Here is a 15,873-nt window from a genome sequence, read left to right as displayed (position 1 = left end):
GTCCGTGGCTAGATACTGTTTGAAGTATTTAACATGTACTAATTAACTTTGCTCAGAGCAGCCCTGGGTATGAAGAGCAGAGCTAGGCAGCTCTTAAGGTGGCATTTTATTGAGAAACATTGCAGTTGAGGAAAAGTGACCATTATTCTTCCTGTGTTTGCAACTCCACTTACATCAGTAACAAAGAAATGAGGGTTTATAGCCAAGAAGTTAAGGAAAGGAAATTCCTAAAAGAAAACATTGGATTAGACACCCTGGCTAAGCCAACCTGACAGATTCTTACTGAAGACAGATGTAGGTGCTCCGATGTATGTTGGGTTTGCACAGTCTAGGCTTCCTTAGCAAAGTGCTTGTTACGGCTGGGTAATACAGACCCCATGTATAAAGCACAAGGGCTAGGATTGAGGCCGGGAGAGCTTAAAGAAACTTAGCTAAGCAACTCAAGGAGAGAGTCTTTGAGAGAGACAAATACTTAATCTTCATTTTATAGGGAAGGGAATTAAAGCAGTGGTTAAGATATTTGCCCAAGCCCCCCAGCTAGGAAGTAGAAGATCCAAGGGTATGAATATGCATAAAAGACTGAACTTCAAAATCCACACTACCAAGTGGATAACAGTGCTAGAATTCACTTCAAGGCCTTGTGATCATTTCTGTTGTACTAGTCTTCTTTCTAAGCTTGCCGAATGCCCTGAGTACTACCCAATGTCACAGTGTTAAAATCTAGGTAAACAAAACAGAACCAATCAGATAGGGTGTTGTGCTGTCATTCCATGTGACAGCTATGTTTGAGAAAGCACAGAAGTACAGTGAGCAAGAATAATGCAAGGTGTGTTTATCAGAAGATACACCCATTTCCTGCTTCCTTGTCCTAATCACCACATCCACTGAGTGCCAAGCCAGGAACTTGCCCGTCCCACTAACGGCCACAGCATTGGTTCAGGCAGTGTGGAGTCAGCTCCAATAGGAAAGTAAGTCCTCCCTCTGCCAGGGAATAAGTGATCTCTGAATTAGAGGAAAACATTAATGCTATTTCAAGTGGGAAATGATTTAGCTAGTATGTTTAATTTGCCTAGCATTATGTTCTTTGTACATTTTTATTTCATTATTATTGTATATGTAATGGGGTCTCTGTGTGCGCCGTTATGTGCATGTGCTATGAGAAGACAACTTTGTGCAGTCTGTTTCTGCCTCCCTTTCATGTGGGGATGGAGATTTGTGTGTGTGTGTGTGTGTGTGTGTGTGTGTGTGTGTGTGTGTGTGTGTGTGTGTGTGTATTCAGATTCTTCTGGAACTGGAGTTGCAGAAAGTTGTGAACTGCCACGTGAATCCTAGGAATTAAACCCAGGTCCTCTGGAGAAACAGCCAGTGCTCTTAACATCGAGCCATCCGTCCAGCCCCAATAAAATACATTTTAAAGGAAGTGTTGGAAAAATTAGGAAGTTAGCTATTATGCTAATAAATAAGACATGTCACTATATATCTCTTAGAATGTAGTGGACAAAAATGTGCACACATGGCACATATACATGCTGGGGATTGAAACCAAAGCCTTGAGCATGCTAAGCATATCCTGATACTCAGCTACACCTTGGCCTCTTCAGTGATATTCTGAATAGTATGCAGTATATGATTTTCATTGAAACTTTGAAAGAAAATTTGTTTCATACAGTAAAATAGTACTTCTCTTCTATTTAGTGGAAAAGAAAAGAAAAATCTAGTCATCACCTAATATTTCATTGACACATAGCATTTGCATGAGTCAGGCAGGCTTCTCAGAGCTTGGTACATATTTTTTTAATGGTTTTGAAGGAGATCCTAGAGCATATCTTCTTTAAAGGCAAAATTTTTACCTGTTTACACAAGGGGAATCAACACTTACCAAATAAAGTGAAATATTATAACCTACTCAACATATTTCATCTCTGGTACAGAAAGACTAAGCAAAGAAAACTGATACAAAGTGTAGAAACTGCTGGGTGGTCCTTCTTGTCCCTGACACTTACACACACACTATTCTGTTTCCTATATCAAGAACTTCACAGCTGGGTGTGGGGGCACAGGCCAGTAATCCCAGCACTTGAGAGCCCAAGTCAGGAGGATTTTGAGTTTGAGGACAGCCAAAGCTACACACCAAGACCCTGTCTCAAACACCTCCCAACCCGAGTCCTCCTCCTTAAACAAACACTACTTAAACGTTTCTAATTGGTTTTTTTAAATCTCCCACCTAATTTTGTATTGCTACAGTAAGGTTTCATTACCCCCCTCTTTCAATTTAACCAAGTCCTCTGCCAGAAAGAATTTTAAAGAAGCATTTGAGTGAAAAGCCCTCGTGTGTCAAGAGCTGGAACATGGCCTTGGGAGTATAGACAGAGTGGGACTGGCTTAATTTGCTCCCTTATGAACTGTGCTACCCTGAAAGACGCACTAATCTAAATTATAGGTTTATAAATGTGGAATACCCTTCCTTTTCTACCTGTAAGATTTAACTTCTGTGTAAGACTCCTGTGTCTGAGTTTGGTTGGTTGAGCTCCGTGGTGTGACAGAAGCATGTAGAAAGCACAAGTAAAATACTAGAGAACGTCTCTCTCTTCTTTTTAATATTTTTATGAATGTGAACGTTGAGCTTGCATGTATGTCTGCACCATGTGTGAGCCTGATGTCCTTAGAGGTCAGAAGAGGGCATGGAACCTTCTGGAACTGGAGTTTTAGGTAGTTGTGAACAACCGTATGGATGCTGGGAATTAAACCTGGGTCCTCTAGAAGAACAGCCAGCGATCTCAACCCCTGGCCCAGTCCCAGAAAGGAGTTTTGTCTTGTTTTTAGCACACTTGTGGAGAACTTCAGTAGATCAGAGGTCGCTTCAGTTCTCATCTGTCACTCTGCAGAGCAGTTTGCAAGCACAGGTGCTGTTCTGCTAGATGATTAATTTGGAATTTAGACATTTCATTTGGAACTTCTTGTTTCTTGATGAGTTATCAGTGTATATTTTTAATCCACCTTTGGTTGAATTTTCTATTAGTTTTTTAATTTGTTGAGTTCTTTATATATTAGGTAGAATTCATCTGGTAGTTTTTAAAATCTGGTAGTTTTTAAAAAAAAAAAAATATGTTATCCCAGCCATGCAGTGGTGGCCCATGCCTTTAATCCCAGAACTAGGGAAGCAGAGGCAGGTGTCTCCCTGAGTTTGAGACCAGTCTGGTCTACAGAGAGTTCCATGTTGGCCAGGGCTACACAAAGAAGCTTCTGCTGCAGCGTTTCCTCCTAACGTGGCCTTTGACAGGCAAAGTTTAGTTTATCAATATTTCCTTGTGTGAATGACTCTTTACCTAGGCCTAGGTCTGAAGTTTTCTTTTCTTTTTCTTTCTTTTTTTTTTTTAATCTCAGTCTTAAGTTTGGTGTCCTATTTTCTTGTTTTACAGGTAAGTCCATGATCTATTTTGATTGAATATCTATATAAGTTTTGAAATAAGTTTCTATTAGATAGATCTATGACCGTTAGTTTGAGTAGCACTAACGTTATTGCAAAAACCTGTCTCTGCTCTATTGAATGTCAGCTTTCAAGATCAATTAGGCATTTTGGGGGCGGTGGGGTCCATTCCCAGATTCTTCCTTTGTGTTTCGTGTTTGCCAATACTGGAACTGCATATTAAATCTCAATTTGGTAAACTGATTCCCCCTACCTTACTATTCGTTTCCAGGTTGTTTTGCCTCTTTTAATTTCTTTGCATTCTTTTACTAATTTTAGAATTATATTGAACCCACTTATCACTTATATACTGCCTGCCTCTGCCTCCTAAGTGCTGGGATTAAAGACATGTGACACCACCTCTCAGCTGTTTTTTTTCCCCTTTTATTATTACTTTTTTTTAACTTAATTCACTTTGCATCCTGCCCACTGCCCTCTCCTGGTCACCTCCTCCCACATTCCTTCTCCCCATTCCCCAACCCCTTCTCCTCTGACCAGGTAGGGTTCCTCCTGGGTATCCTTCTACCCTTACACATCAAATCTCTAAAAGGCTAGGCATATCCACTGCCCCTGAAGCCAGACATGGCAGCCCAGCTAGAACATATCCCACATACAGGCAACAGCTTTTGGGAACCCCCACCCCGAGTTGTTCAGGACCCACATGAAGTCCAGGCTGCATTTGTCCAGGGAGGCCTAGGTCTAACCTGTGTATGTTCTTTCGTTGGTGGTTCAGTCTCTGAGAGCCTCAAAGGTCCAAGTTAGCTGCTTCTGTTGGTCTTTTTCTGGTGTTCCAGTCCCCTCCTGGTCCCCAGATCCTTCCTCCTGCTCTTCCATAAGAGTCCCCAAGCTCCGTCCACTGTGTGGCTGTGGGTCTCTGCATCTGTCTGAGTCAGCTGCTGGGCGGAGCCTCTCAGGGGGCAGCCATGCTAGACTCTGTCTGCAAGCACCACAGAGCATCATTAATGGTGTCAGGGATTAGTGTTTGCCCGTGGGATGCATCTCTAGTTGGGCCAGTTATTGGTTGGCCATCCTCTAAGTCTTTGATCCATCGCCTGCCCCTGCATTTCTTGAAGACAGGATAGATGTTGGGTCGAGTTTTATGGATGGGATGGTGTCTCTGTTGTTCCACCGAGGGTCCTGCCTTGGCTACAGGAGGTGGCCTCTTTGGGTACCATATCCCCAGTGCTGTGAGTCACAGCTAAGGATGCTCCCATTGATCTTGGGCACCTCCCTTATCCCAGGTCTGTGGAGTTGCCCACCCCTACCCCTGCAGTTGCAGATTTCCACTCATTCTCATGGCCATTTGTCCATCCCTCCTGTTCCTCCCCACACCTGATCCTGAATCCCCCCATTCCCCTTCTCATCCCCTCTTCCACCCAGTTCCCTCTCCGTCTGACTCTAATGACTTTTTATTCCCCTTCTAAGCGAGAGTCAAGCACTCTCAATTGCGCCTTCCTTCTTGTTTAGCTTCTTTGGGTCTGTGGAATGTAGTATGAGTATCCTGTGTTTTATGGCTCATATCACTTATAAGTGAGTATATACCAGGCATGTCCTTTTGGGACTGGGTTACCTCACTCAGGATGGTATTCTCCACCCATTTGCCTGCAAAATTCATGAAGTCTTTTTTTTAATAGCAGGATAGTATTCCATTGTGTAGATGTGTCTTCTGTATCCATCCCTCGGCTGAGGGTCATCTAGGTTGTTTTCAGTTTCTGACTATGATGAATAAAGTTGAGCAAGTGTCTGGGATGGTGGAGCATCTTTTGGGTATATGCCCAGGAGTGGTATAGCTGTGTCTTGAGTTAGAACTATTCCCAGTTTTCTGAGAAACCTCCAAATTGCACTCCCACCAGCAATGGAGGAATGTTCCCCTTGCTCACATCCCCACCAGCTGGGTTTTTATTGATGTGAATGAAGGTCAAGTCCAGGTCTCACACAGGCGAGCGTTGCTCTACCACAGAGCTGCTCCCTTATGTATGGTTTAAAATTATTTCCTGCATTATCGTAGAAATATTTTTAATGGTACTCCATACTCCTAGAACTTCCTTTTCACTTTAAATGTGAGAGGGGCTCAGGGAAGCATGCTCTGAGGTACAAAAGTGTCTGAATAGAATTGCTATTTCCCTTTTCCTCTTTTATTCTTAGGCCTAGTTAGCCCCATTTTAGTCTCAATTATGTAAGAGTACAAGTCTGCTGTAACCATAAGGTTGGGAAGTGACAGAGTCTGGATTCCAACTCAGATCAGAACCACTTATTTTTGTACTTCCTGTCTCTAGGATTGTAGTATCTTTAACTGTGAATGAAAATGAGAATGCTGCTTTTCACACTCCAAGATGAAGATGGTCATCACCTAAGGAGTACCATGTGCAATTGTATGTGCACTAAAACTCACTGATGACCAGTGACTGATCACCAGTACTTCTGACAGATGAGAAAGTTGTGCCCTGTAACTCATGCGCACTGAGAATATGGTCGGTCCAAGTGGATTCCGTGCACTTAGCCGACCATACATCATAGCTTGTGCACTGTGGAGGACCAGCTGCTGGAAGTCATGAACTCATGACTGCTGGAGCTGTGCCCACTGCTGCTGCCTGTCATTGTGAGAGTGTCATGCAGCATATAACTAGTCAGAATACAGGCTATAATTTCTTCTGAGGTCATATGACTTTTACGTTATTACATGTTGCAGATTTTCTGTATATTCATTTCTCAGAGAACAGTAGTAATCTCAAAAATCAGTGGTTTGATCTGGGGGGCTATAGGAATAAATGCAAAATTTTTTAGGTGCAAATCTCAGGCATAATTCAGCTTACTCCAAAGTTTGGACTTTGAAAACAATGTCCGCTCCATTTTACTTTTTATCTAAATTTGGGTTAAAAAGTGGTAATTATCAGAGTAGGTGACTTTTGAGAGAAAAGACACCCTTCACATGCTGCCCCTTTAAGCACCCTTTGAAAAGAGATGGATTGCAGTGTGATCCTTTGGCTTCCTGCCTTTCGCTCCTATCCCTTCCTATTTCACTTTCATTCCTATCATGGCTGTGGCTCCGCAACTCTTATGAAATTTATTTTTATTTTAAATTCAATAGATGTCAGTTCTATAAATTTATTCCATATATTCTGCTTCAAATGTGGAGGATGTGTAAGAGAGAGACTCCTCTGGTAGAATAGCAATGACTTGATTTTCTGTGATTCTTACCATTACTAAAGTGGACTAGCAGTGTAAGCCAAGAGAGAATAAGGTGTAATTGCTTGCCTAAAGTGGTGGCAGCATCCTTCCAGTATGTCCTCTGAATACCAAAGAAGAAGGAGGACTTAAAGGAGGAACATTCTTTATTTGGGAAATAGGGAAGATAAAAAAGTGAGACCCAAATATAGCATGGGTGCATCATTGAAATCTGAGGTAAAATATTACTTATTCTGGAATAGTCTGTGAAGATATTTAAAACTCAGTGCATCTACATGTGTTTCTCCTACAAGTTTCATAGAATAAATGGGCTTAGGAAGAGGAAGCTGCTCAGACCGTCTTAACAATTGTGTTCTAGAGACAAGGCAAAAATCTAGAAGTGCAGGAAGATCAGTATACTGTGTTTTGTTTCAGTATTAATTTATTTTCCTCTGATAATAATTTATATTTATTTCTTCAGTAACTAATAAAGAGCATCCGCTTTCAGTAATAAGACTTGATAGCACTTATGCTCACTTGACAAACACCAGTGTGTGACTTGCTGAATATATACCTGTTATTCTGTGCAAGGCCTCACTTACGAACAAGCTAGTTAATATAGCATTATTATTAGAAAAATTGGAAGAAAATTTGTAGATTATATGGATTATCATAAACATTTCATTTTAAAAGTTGCTAATATAATTTATCATCAAATATCTTGTCTTTTAATCTCTATGTTCATCTTATTTTTTAAATAATGAAGACTGGATTTCATTCCATTCCTGAATTTGCTTTATTTTTGCAAACCTTGGTAGATAAATTGTGAGCATGTTTTAATGAATCCGTGAAGCTGATAATTCCTACTACTTAGCTGACCTCTGAACAAATCCAAATATACCTAGATAACTAATTATGTGTTAGACACTTAGATTCAAATTCAGTGTTCTAATATAAATATTTAGACCAATATGCTTCTGAAGAAAATTCTTATAACTTTCTCAGTACTTTATTGCTGTGAAGAGACAATATCATCACAGCAATTCTTCTCTTTTTTCTTTTTTTCGGAGCTGGGGACCGAACCCAGGGCCTTGTGCTTCCTAGGCAAGCGCTCTACCACTGAGCTAAATCCCCAACCCCCATCACAGCGATTCTTATAAAGGAAAACATTTAATTGGGGCTGGCTTACAGTTTCAGAAGTTTAATCCATTATCATGGTGGGAAGCATGGCAGAGTACAGGCAGACTGATGCTAGAGAAGGAGCTATGAGTTCTACATCTTGATCCACAGGGAATAGAAGGAAACTTGTATATTACACTGGGCCTAGAGTAAACGTATTAGACCTAAAAGCCTGTCTCTACAGTGACACACTTCTTCCAACAAGGCCACACCTCTTATAGTGCCACTCTCTTTGAACCAAGGTTTCAGTCTGTTGGGCCAAACCTATTCAAATAACCACAGTGATTATAATTTAAACCTGGAGATTGTTTCCTATCTAAACAGAGCCTTTCTGTTCTGTTCTGATCTTTCTTTTCTTCCTCCTCCTCCTTTTTTCTTCTTCCTCCTCTTCTTCTATTTCTTCTTCTTCTTTTTTTTTTTTTTTTTTGATAGATCCAGTTAGAATCACTTGCCTTTACCTCCTACTGACTGTCTAAAAGAAGCTAAGTAAGTGGTATGCTGTTGTATATTTATTTAATAAACCAGCTCTTGGGTGGGAGTATAGATTGGGAACACTGGGTTGTAGTGTTTCTTGATTTCCATGATATAAATTTTTCCATCAGACCCAGTTTTAAGCCACTGACTGTTGCATGTGGAGTTGGAAGAAGATGTACAGTAGACCAGCAATGTAGTGTTTTTATCATGCAGAGAGAATGTATGCAACCTGGGAAGGGTAGAGAAAAACAGAGTTTAACACCAGGAGGAAGTGATAAATTCTGAGTGTCTATTATTTTAACATATACCTAGTTATAAGTTTATATGCCTTACCATTTAATAATGATTGTTTCAGCAAACAGTTATGTATCTTATGAGATAAGACATACTGACTCCAGTTGTTCTAGACCTACAAGGTATCAGTTCTTTCTGACTGTGCAATTCTGGTGTCAACAAATGTCTGAGCATTTATTTTACTAAAATAATGATCCTAAGGCCCAAGAAGGCATTCAGAAGTCAAGACCTATGTCTTTTCCAATGTTATTTCAAGTTGTTACAAACTATCTTGTACGTTGTCTTATGTCTTATAAGCCCTAGATGTAAACAACTTTTTAAACATAACACACTTTCGTACCTAAAGCCTTTTCAAAAATGTCTTCAACCTTGAATGACCTCACTTTATCCTCCTAGCTTTCGCGATACTGTTTATTTCTTTTTCTAGAAATATCACAAATGCTGCGGATGTGCATTTCCTTCTGTGGGAAACTCCCATTCTCCTTGATGTGTTTGCAGCTCCTTGTACTTCATTTGAACTCAGCTTCACTTATGTAGCAAACGTCTGTCACTCAGCAAATTACCAGTTACCTTTGGATCATTCCATACTCAACTCATTAATAACTTTAAAATGATCAGTAAATACTTGTTTAGTAGGACAAATTGTGGAGAATGCATGAGACAGTCTGAGAAACTGACCAAAATTTAAAACTTTTTGAAGTTAGATCATGTGCACCATTATTTTTCCTGGTAATTCAGAACCAGCTTATTGGTTATCTAGCCATATCTTGAAACTGGAGAACATCATGGGGACTCAGGAAGTTACCAGAGGAGGATTTCAGAGAGCAAACAGGGCACTCAAAACCAAAAAGATTAAATTGTATAACTATGTTTACAAATTATTTTTATTCTGATTTAATGTGCTTTATTGTGTTCTCAGAATAAAGCCGAAAGTTTCCAGCATAAAGACAGATTAGCCTTTGTATGGGTGATGCCTCTGTGTGGGGGTAGAGGGGGAGGGAAAGTCATGGAACTCTATAGCTTGAAGGAAGCTCGGCTCCATAAACATAAAGGGCAAGTAAGTGCCTCCTCACAGCCTCTGTTGTGTTCTCAGCACTTTCTCTTGATGATCCAGTGTGTGAAGGAGGCTCCAAGTCAAAAACACCCCAGGCGTTCTTGGAGAGACAGTGGTGCAGGCTCTTCCTGATGTGTCTGCATTTTCCCCTATCTTTTACCCTAAGCTGCCACCTAGTGGTAGAAGTTTAAATTTCAGGTTTAGACATCCAAAGAGTACACTGAAGTGTTACAGACCCCTAGTAAACATTGGTATAATTTTGTATACTGTTAGTTCAATGATTGTTGTGGCACCTCAGAGAAGTCATATTTGTTATTAACCATTGTTTGGCAATGATTCTTTTAAGGATGTTTATTTTAACAGTTTGATTTCTTTATGGCTTTATGAAGAATCTCTTTAATTGGTCTTACTAAGGAACTGTAATTCAATCTAGCAATCTCCTTCCCTTTTGCTCTTCCCTCCTCTTTCTCCAGAACGAGGTCACTCTGACACCATGGTGTTCTTTTACCTGTGGGTCGTCTTTTGTATCATCAGTTCCTGCTATACCCTCATCTGGGATCTCAAGATGGACTGGGGTCTCTTTGATAAGAATGCAGGAGAAAACACTTTCCTCCGGGAAGAAATTGTATACCCTCAAAAAGTAAGTATGGAATGTTCACACTTATCTTAGATATATCTGTAGTTAGGTCATACAGCAGTACTGACATACGTCTAGTTAACTAATATGATTACAAAACAATTATCCAAGATACCAATCTAGTCCACAAAAAAACTTACCTTGTTTGTTTGCTGTGTAGTAGATGCAGTGGGACATTTGTTAGCAGTGAGTGCCAACCCAATCAGAGTGGGAGAAAAATATATATGTTATATATTGTATATAATATATTTTATATGTAATATATTATTTTAGGATTTTACTGACATATTAGAATTACAGGGTATGAGAAGCTGAATTTTAAATTAAAAGAACAAGTATCCTTACACAGATGATTTAGTAAAGGTAAATGTGGTGATTAGATCTTGAAAACATTAAGCCATGAACTGGGAATCTAGCTGTCTGTATCCAATCCCAGCTGTACACCAACTAGGCCATTCAGACAGCCAGACCGCAGAAGATTCTCAAAGGTAAGGGTGTTAGACTACATTAGCTCTTGATATTTTTATTGGCCTAAAATTCTGCTGTGGATAGCATAGAGATTGAGTTAATAATTTTTAAAGATTTATATATTTATTTCATGTATGTGAGTACACTGTGACTGTCTTCAGACACACCAGAAGAGAGCATCAAATCCCATTACATATGGTTGTGAGCTACCATGTGGTTGCTGGGATTTGAACTCAGTACCTCTGGAAGAGCAGTCAGTGCTCTTAACTGCTGAGCCATCTCTCTAAGCCTGAGTTAATGTTTTGACCTATACCAAAATGTCACCATTATGTCAGATTTGTGTTTTGAAAAGTATGTGACTGTGGGGTGCTGGGTAGAGAAAGCTGCCTGCAGGGACTGGAGCAGCGTGAGTGAGCAGAACGCTGTGTGCATGGGGGCCTCGGGTGAGCCCTTGCATGAAAGCAGTGATCCTCACATGAGAATTTAGGAAACATCACTGAGCATTGAACATACTTTTTATAATTCTCAACTAAAGGGAAACAAGGGGCAGGGCCAGCTGACAGCATGCAGGCACAAGCAGGCACAGGGTGCAGATTTCAGTCCCTAGAACTGTTTTAAAGGAAGGATTGAAAGGAAGAAAGAAAGAAAGGAAGGAAGGAAGGAAGGAAGCAAGCAAGCAAGCAGGGTCAGGTAAAGCTGCTTTATGTTCACCACATGTGTGCTCTTTATGACTGTTGTGGTGTTTGGTAAACACCGCGACACATTTGTTTCTTGTGCTGACTGTGTAAGTTCAGTGTCTCTGTATCAATGTTAGTTTGCTTTCTGTCATAGACTTCTCATTTATTGACTTCCATACAGTGGGATTAGCGAATAGATTCTGTCAGTCAGTTTCTTTATTATTACATATTTTAATGCTCTAGAAAATAAAGTTATACTTTCTTGAAATATAATTGCAAATTTATAGGAAAAAGGTGAATAAGCCATTTGTGCAGTCCAGTTTACCTTCATTCTGAAATCCTGTTACAGTCCTCATACTAATTCTGCCTGCCTCCTCTCAATGGGGAACCTAGGTTGGGTGTGTGTGTAATGAAACTAGGAAGGGGACCGTGAAAGGGTTAAAAAGAGACCTTAAGGCAGGAGGCGATGGGAGTGATGACCACATGTGACATGAAAATAGAAGAGGAGCCAGAAGAGGGGTCAGAGCAAGAGGGCAGGAATGAATCTGAAGAATTCAGAATGAAGACTGTGGAGATGCCCTACTGAAACCTGTTGCTGATTTATGCTGGCTTAAATTTTTTATTTAAAAACTAATCGTCAGCTCATTGATAATGTTTAAAACTGACTAATCAAAACATTTAAAATTATGGAGGCAAATGGGATGGATAATTACAAATGTTTGTCTCTAGGGAGTGGACAAAGCAGTACAAGGGGACTGATTGTACGTTCTTGTTAACCTTCTAGTGGTGATGAATACACTTTGTTAAAATTAAATAAAATAGGGTTGGAGGAATGGCTCAGTGCCTAAGGACACCGGCTGATCTTGGAGAGGACCTTGTTCAGTTCCCAGTACCTCATGGCAGCTCACAGCTGTCTGTAACTCCAATGCCAGGGACTCACTGTCTTCGCCTGGCTTCCTAAGGGACCAGGCACACACATAGTACACATATATACATGCTAGCAAGCACTCACACACATAAAAGAAGAACACTTTTAAACAGTAAATTAAATAAATACTACAGCTTAGTACATAGGAGTTCTAGTTACCAAAATGTCACAGCCCTGAAATACACTTTAAAGTACTAATTTTGCTTAATAATAAGTAAATTGTGTGTTCTGGGATCTGTTGGCAGTTGTGTATTTAAGACTCTTTGATAAACTGCATTAGCTGGATACTATGATCAGTGATGCTTCTGAAATCCAAGCCTCGTTTTATTTTCCAACATCAAAAATAAAAGGCAAAACTTATGTGTGGGATGAAGAAATTTGAAATTCTAAGTACAGATGGTACAGTTAGTGGATCTGTCATTCCCTGCAGTGCTAGTGACTTAACCATTGTCTTCCTGTGCTTCTCCTTGAGTGCGGTCTCGGCTCCCCAGCATCCTCACTTAGCCTAGAGTCTAAGCTGAGTACAGCGTGAGCATCAATGGTATTTGTTAAGGCTCTCTGAACTCACAGAAAGCTAAACCTATGTAACGTTCCCCATGAGTCTGCACTGGGACAGGTAACGTCTCAGCAGCCGGTACACTGTTGAGTCTGTGTGAGAAAAACCTGCTGTTTGTTTGTGTTCCCAGGCTTACTACTACTGTGCCATCGTAGAAGACGTGATTCTGCGCTTTGCCTGGACTATCCAGATCTCTATTACAGCTACAACTTTTAAGCCTCATGTTGGGGATATCATAGCTACTGTCTTTGCCCCCCTTGAGGTTTTCCGGTAAGCAAACTATTGAGCAATCTACCAAAGGTTCTTTTAAAAGATGCCAAGTGCTAGGCCAGCATGCTGACTCAGCAGGTAAGGCACTTACTATTAAGTCTCATCCTAGGTCCCGCATGTAGAGGGAAGTTGTCATTGACCAACACACATGAGCCATGGCATACAGGTTCACACATATACACACAAGATAAATGTAGTAAAAAATTTATTTGGGCATAGTTCAAGCACTCAGGAAAGCAGAGGCGAGTGTGTGTGTATAGTGTGTGTGTATATCTATATCACTGTGAGTTCAAGGCCACTTGGTTTGCATAATGAGTTCTAGACCAGCCAGAGATAATGAGATTGTCTCCTCCTCCTCCTCCTCCTTCTCCTCCTCCTCCTCCTCCTCCATCATCATCATCACAAAAGGATAGATTTTAAAATAGCAGACATTTAGAAATGAACCAAACATCTGCTGCTTTTTTTTCTACTGTGAGAGAGAGAACCAAGAGGCACAGGATAGAAAGAAGGTTTCTGAGAGTTTGAGTCCATGGCAGCCATGGCATGATAACACGACGGCATGGTAACACAGCATGTGGTGGAGGCTCATGCTTCCAAGTGACCTTGTGTGGCCGTGCACTACCTCCTGCATGCTCCACGGTCTTCAAAGTAACACTGAGAGACTCAAGCACGTGAGCCCTTGGAGAGTACAGACTCAGACCATGGTGACAGCTAATGCCTGGGGGAGTCAAGGTTAAAGTTATAAGAAAACTGAAAGTGACAGGGAAGAGGAGGTGCAGAGTACAGCTAAGAGCCCCTGGCAGCATAACCTTAAGTGTGTGCATCAGAAAGCAGAAGCTTAACAGAGTAGACAAATAGAAACAGAACGACAAACCAAACCCAAGAGAAGGGAAGACATAGATTAGGAATCACCAGAAGAGAAAGCAAGTGTGCAGCGGGATATTAACATATGACTCTTGTACGTCACAGAGTCCCATAGCATATTCTCTGTCCATTCATCTTCACTTGCAAATGTTCACTGTTCATTGGTTTGGTCTGAGGCCTCTGTCTTCTGTGACAGCATCAATATTGGGTTCTATCCAGGACTCCTCTCAGATATCCTGTTGTTGCCCTGTGTCATGGAGATCCTGCAGCTTTGGATCAGTGGGATTGATCCTTGGTTTTATGCTCACCAACAGTTCACAGATGATATAGATTTGGGGTGAGAAGTCTCAAAGCCCTGGACCTGGGCCTGAATGATAGCTGAGCTGGTCAGCCTGCCGACTCTCCCTTGACCACACCACCAGGACGAGCTCTCCAGCACTGCCCCAGCAAGGCCATCCAGTGCTGCCACCCGCAGGAAGCAGAGAAAGCTTTCCTGCCTAGCTTTCCTGATTGCTGCCCATGCCCTCAAGGCCAACTCACCCACACCCACTCCTCCAGAGCTAGCTCCACTGTGCTGCCCAGGCAAGGCATGGGCACCAAGCTCCCAAGTGCTGCCACCTTCGAGAGGCTGGGCCAGCTCCGCGCTCTCAGCCTCAGGGTGGCTCACCTGTGCCTTTGTCTTCAGGGCCAGCTTCTGAAGGGTTTTTAAAGAGACTGTAAGTACCATCAGATGAAATAGTCAAATTCCTCAAAACAAACAAACAAAACCATAGTTTACTGTAATCAATAAGAAAATGGAAAATCTGAGAAATCGATATCTTTTGTTTTGAAGACATCAAAATTTGAATCCGTAACAAAATACTTTCCATGAAGAAAACTCCAGACTAAGAGAATTCTTCCAAATAGTTGAAGTCAAATTTTTACTGTTTTTTTGTTTGTTTGTTTGTTTTTTGTTTCTTTTTACACAAATCTTCTTAATTGCTGTTCTCTTACTGTGAAGAGACACCTTGCCAGTGCAACTTATAAAGGAAGCATCTGACTGGGGTCCTGCTTACAGTTTCAGAGGGTCGGTGTGACCATGGCAGGGAGCATGGCAGCAGCCAGTGCAGGCAGAGTATCTGAGAGCTGCAGCCTGATCCATAGGCAGCAGGCAGATAAAGCAAGACTGGTTCTGGCCATGGGCTTTTGAAACCTAAAGCCCATCTCCAGTGACACCTTCTCTAGCAAGGCCATTCCTTCTAATCCTTCCTAAACGGTACCACCAACTGGGGACCAAGCATTCAAATATATGAGCCTATGGGAGCCATTCTCATTCAAACTACCACAGTGTTCAGAAATTAATTGGTGTAATTTAACACAATAGTAGTATAAGAGGGAGGGCCCTGCTGCATGTGGGAGAAGTCATTGTTAACAGTACCTGGTTGGGCAGTTAATAACACAGGCTCATTAAAGCACCCAGAAACAACTCTAGTGAGAGATTGGTATATGTGCGAAGATTGACAAGCCAATTCTACAGTAGAGTGTGACTGCATGCGTGTGTGTGTGTGTGTGTGTGTGTGTGTGTGTGTGTGTGTACAGTAGTATACCACGTTTATAAGAGGTTAGATAAGCAGTGAGTACAGTGGAACAGAATGGGGATCCAGAGACAGGCGATATGTATCCTGACACCACCTGTTGACAAAAGGGGCTAACATAACAGTTAAAAGGGAACATTAAACATGAGGCAGCCAACATTCAGTATGGGAGAAAAGATTCTGACTCCTGTCACACTCCGTCACATTCCGTCAACAGAATCAGTTACAGGTAGAGCCCAGAGCTAAGTAGTTGCTACAAATACGCCC

At 41.2% G+C, this 15,873-nt stretch overlaps 1 protein-coding gene across 1 annotated transcript in view; it reads left to right on the top strand.

The window, feature by feature from the left end:
• Xpr1 (xenotropic and polytropic retrovirus receptor 1) overlaps positions 1-15,873 on the top strand; it is a 140,956-nt gene that overhangs the window by 117,896 nt on the left and 7,187 nt on the right. The window contains exons 12-13 of the mRNA XM_032915299.1: positions 10,106-10,272; positions 13,029-13,168. Coding sequence (XP_032771190.1) covers positions 10,106-10,272; positions 13,029-13,168 — 307 coding nt within the window. The remainder of the gene's footprint in view (positions 1-10,105; positions 10,273-13,028; positions 13,169-15,873) is intronic.

This window comes from Rattus rattus, chromosome 10 (assembly GCF_011064425.1).
Source record: "Rattus rattus isolate New Zealand chromosome 10, Rrattus_CSIRO_v1, whole genome shotgun sequence".
In the NCBI taxonomy this organism is placed as follows: Eukaryota; Metazoa; Chordata; class Mammalia; order Rodentia; family Muridae; genus Rattus; species Rattus rattus.
This window is presented reverse-complemented; position numbering and strand designations above follow the sequence as displayed.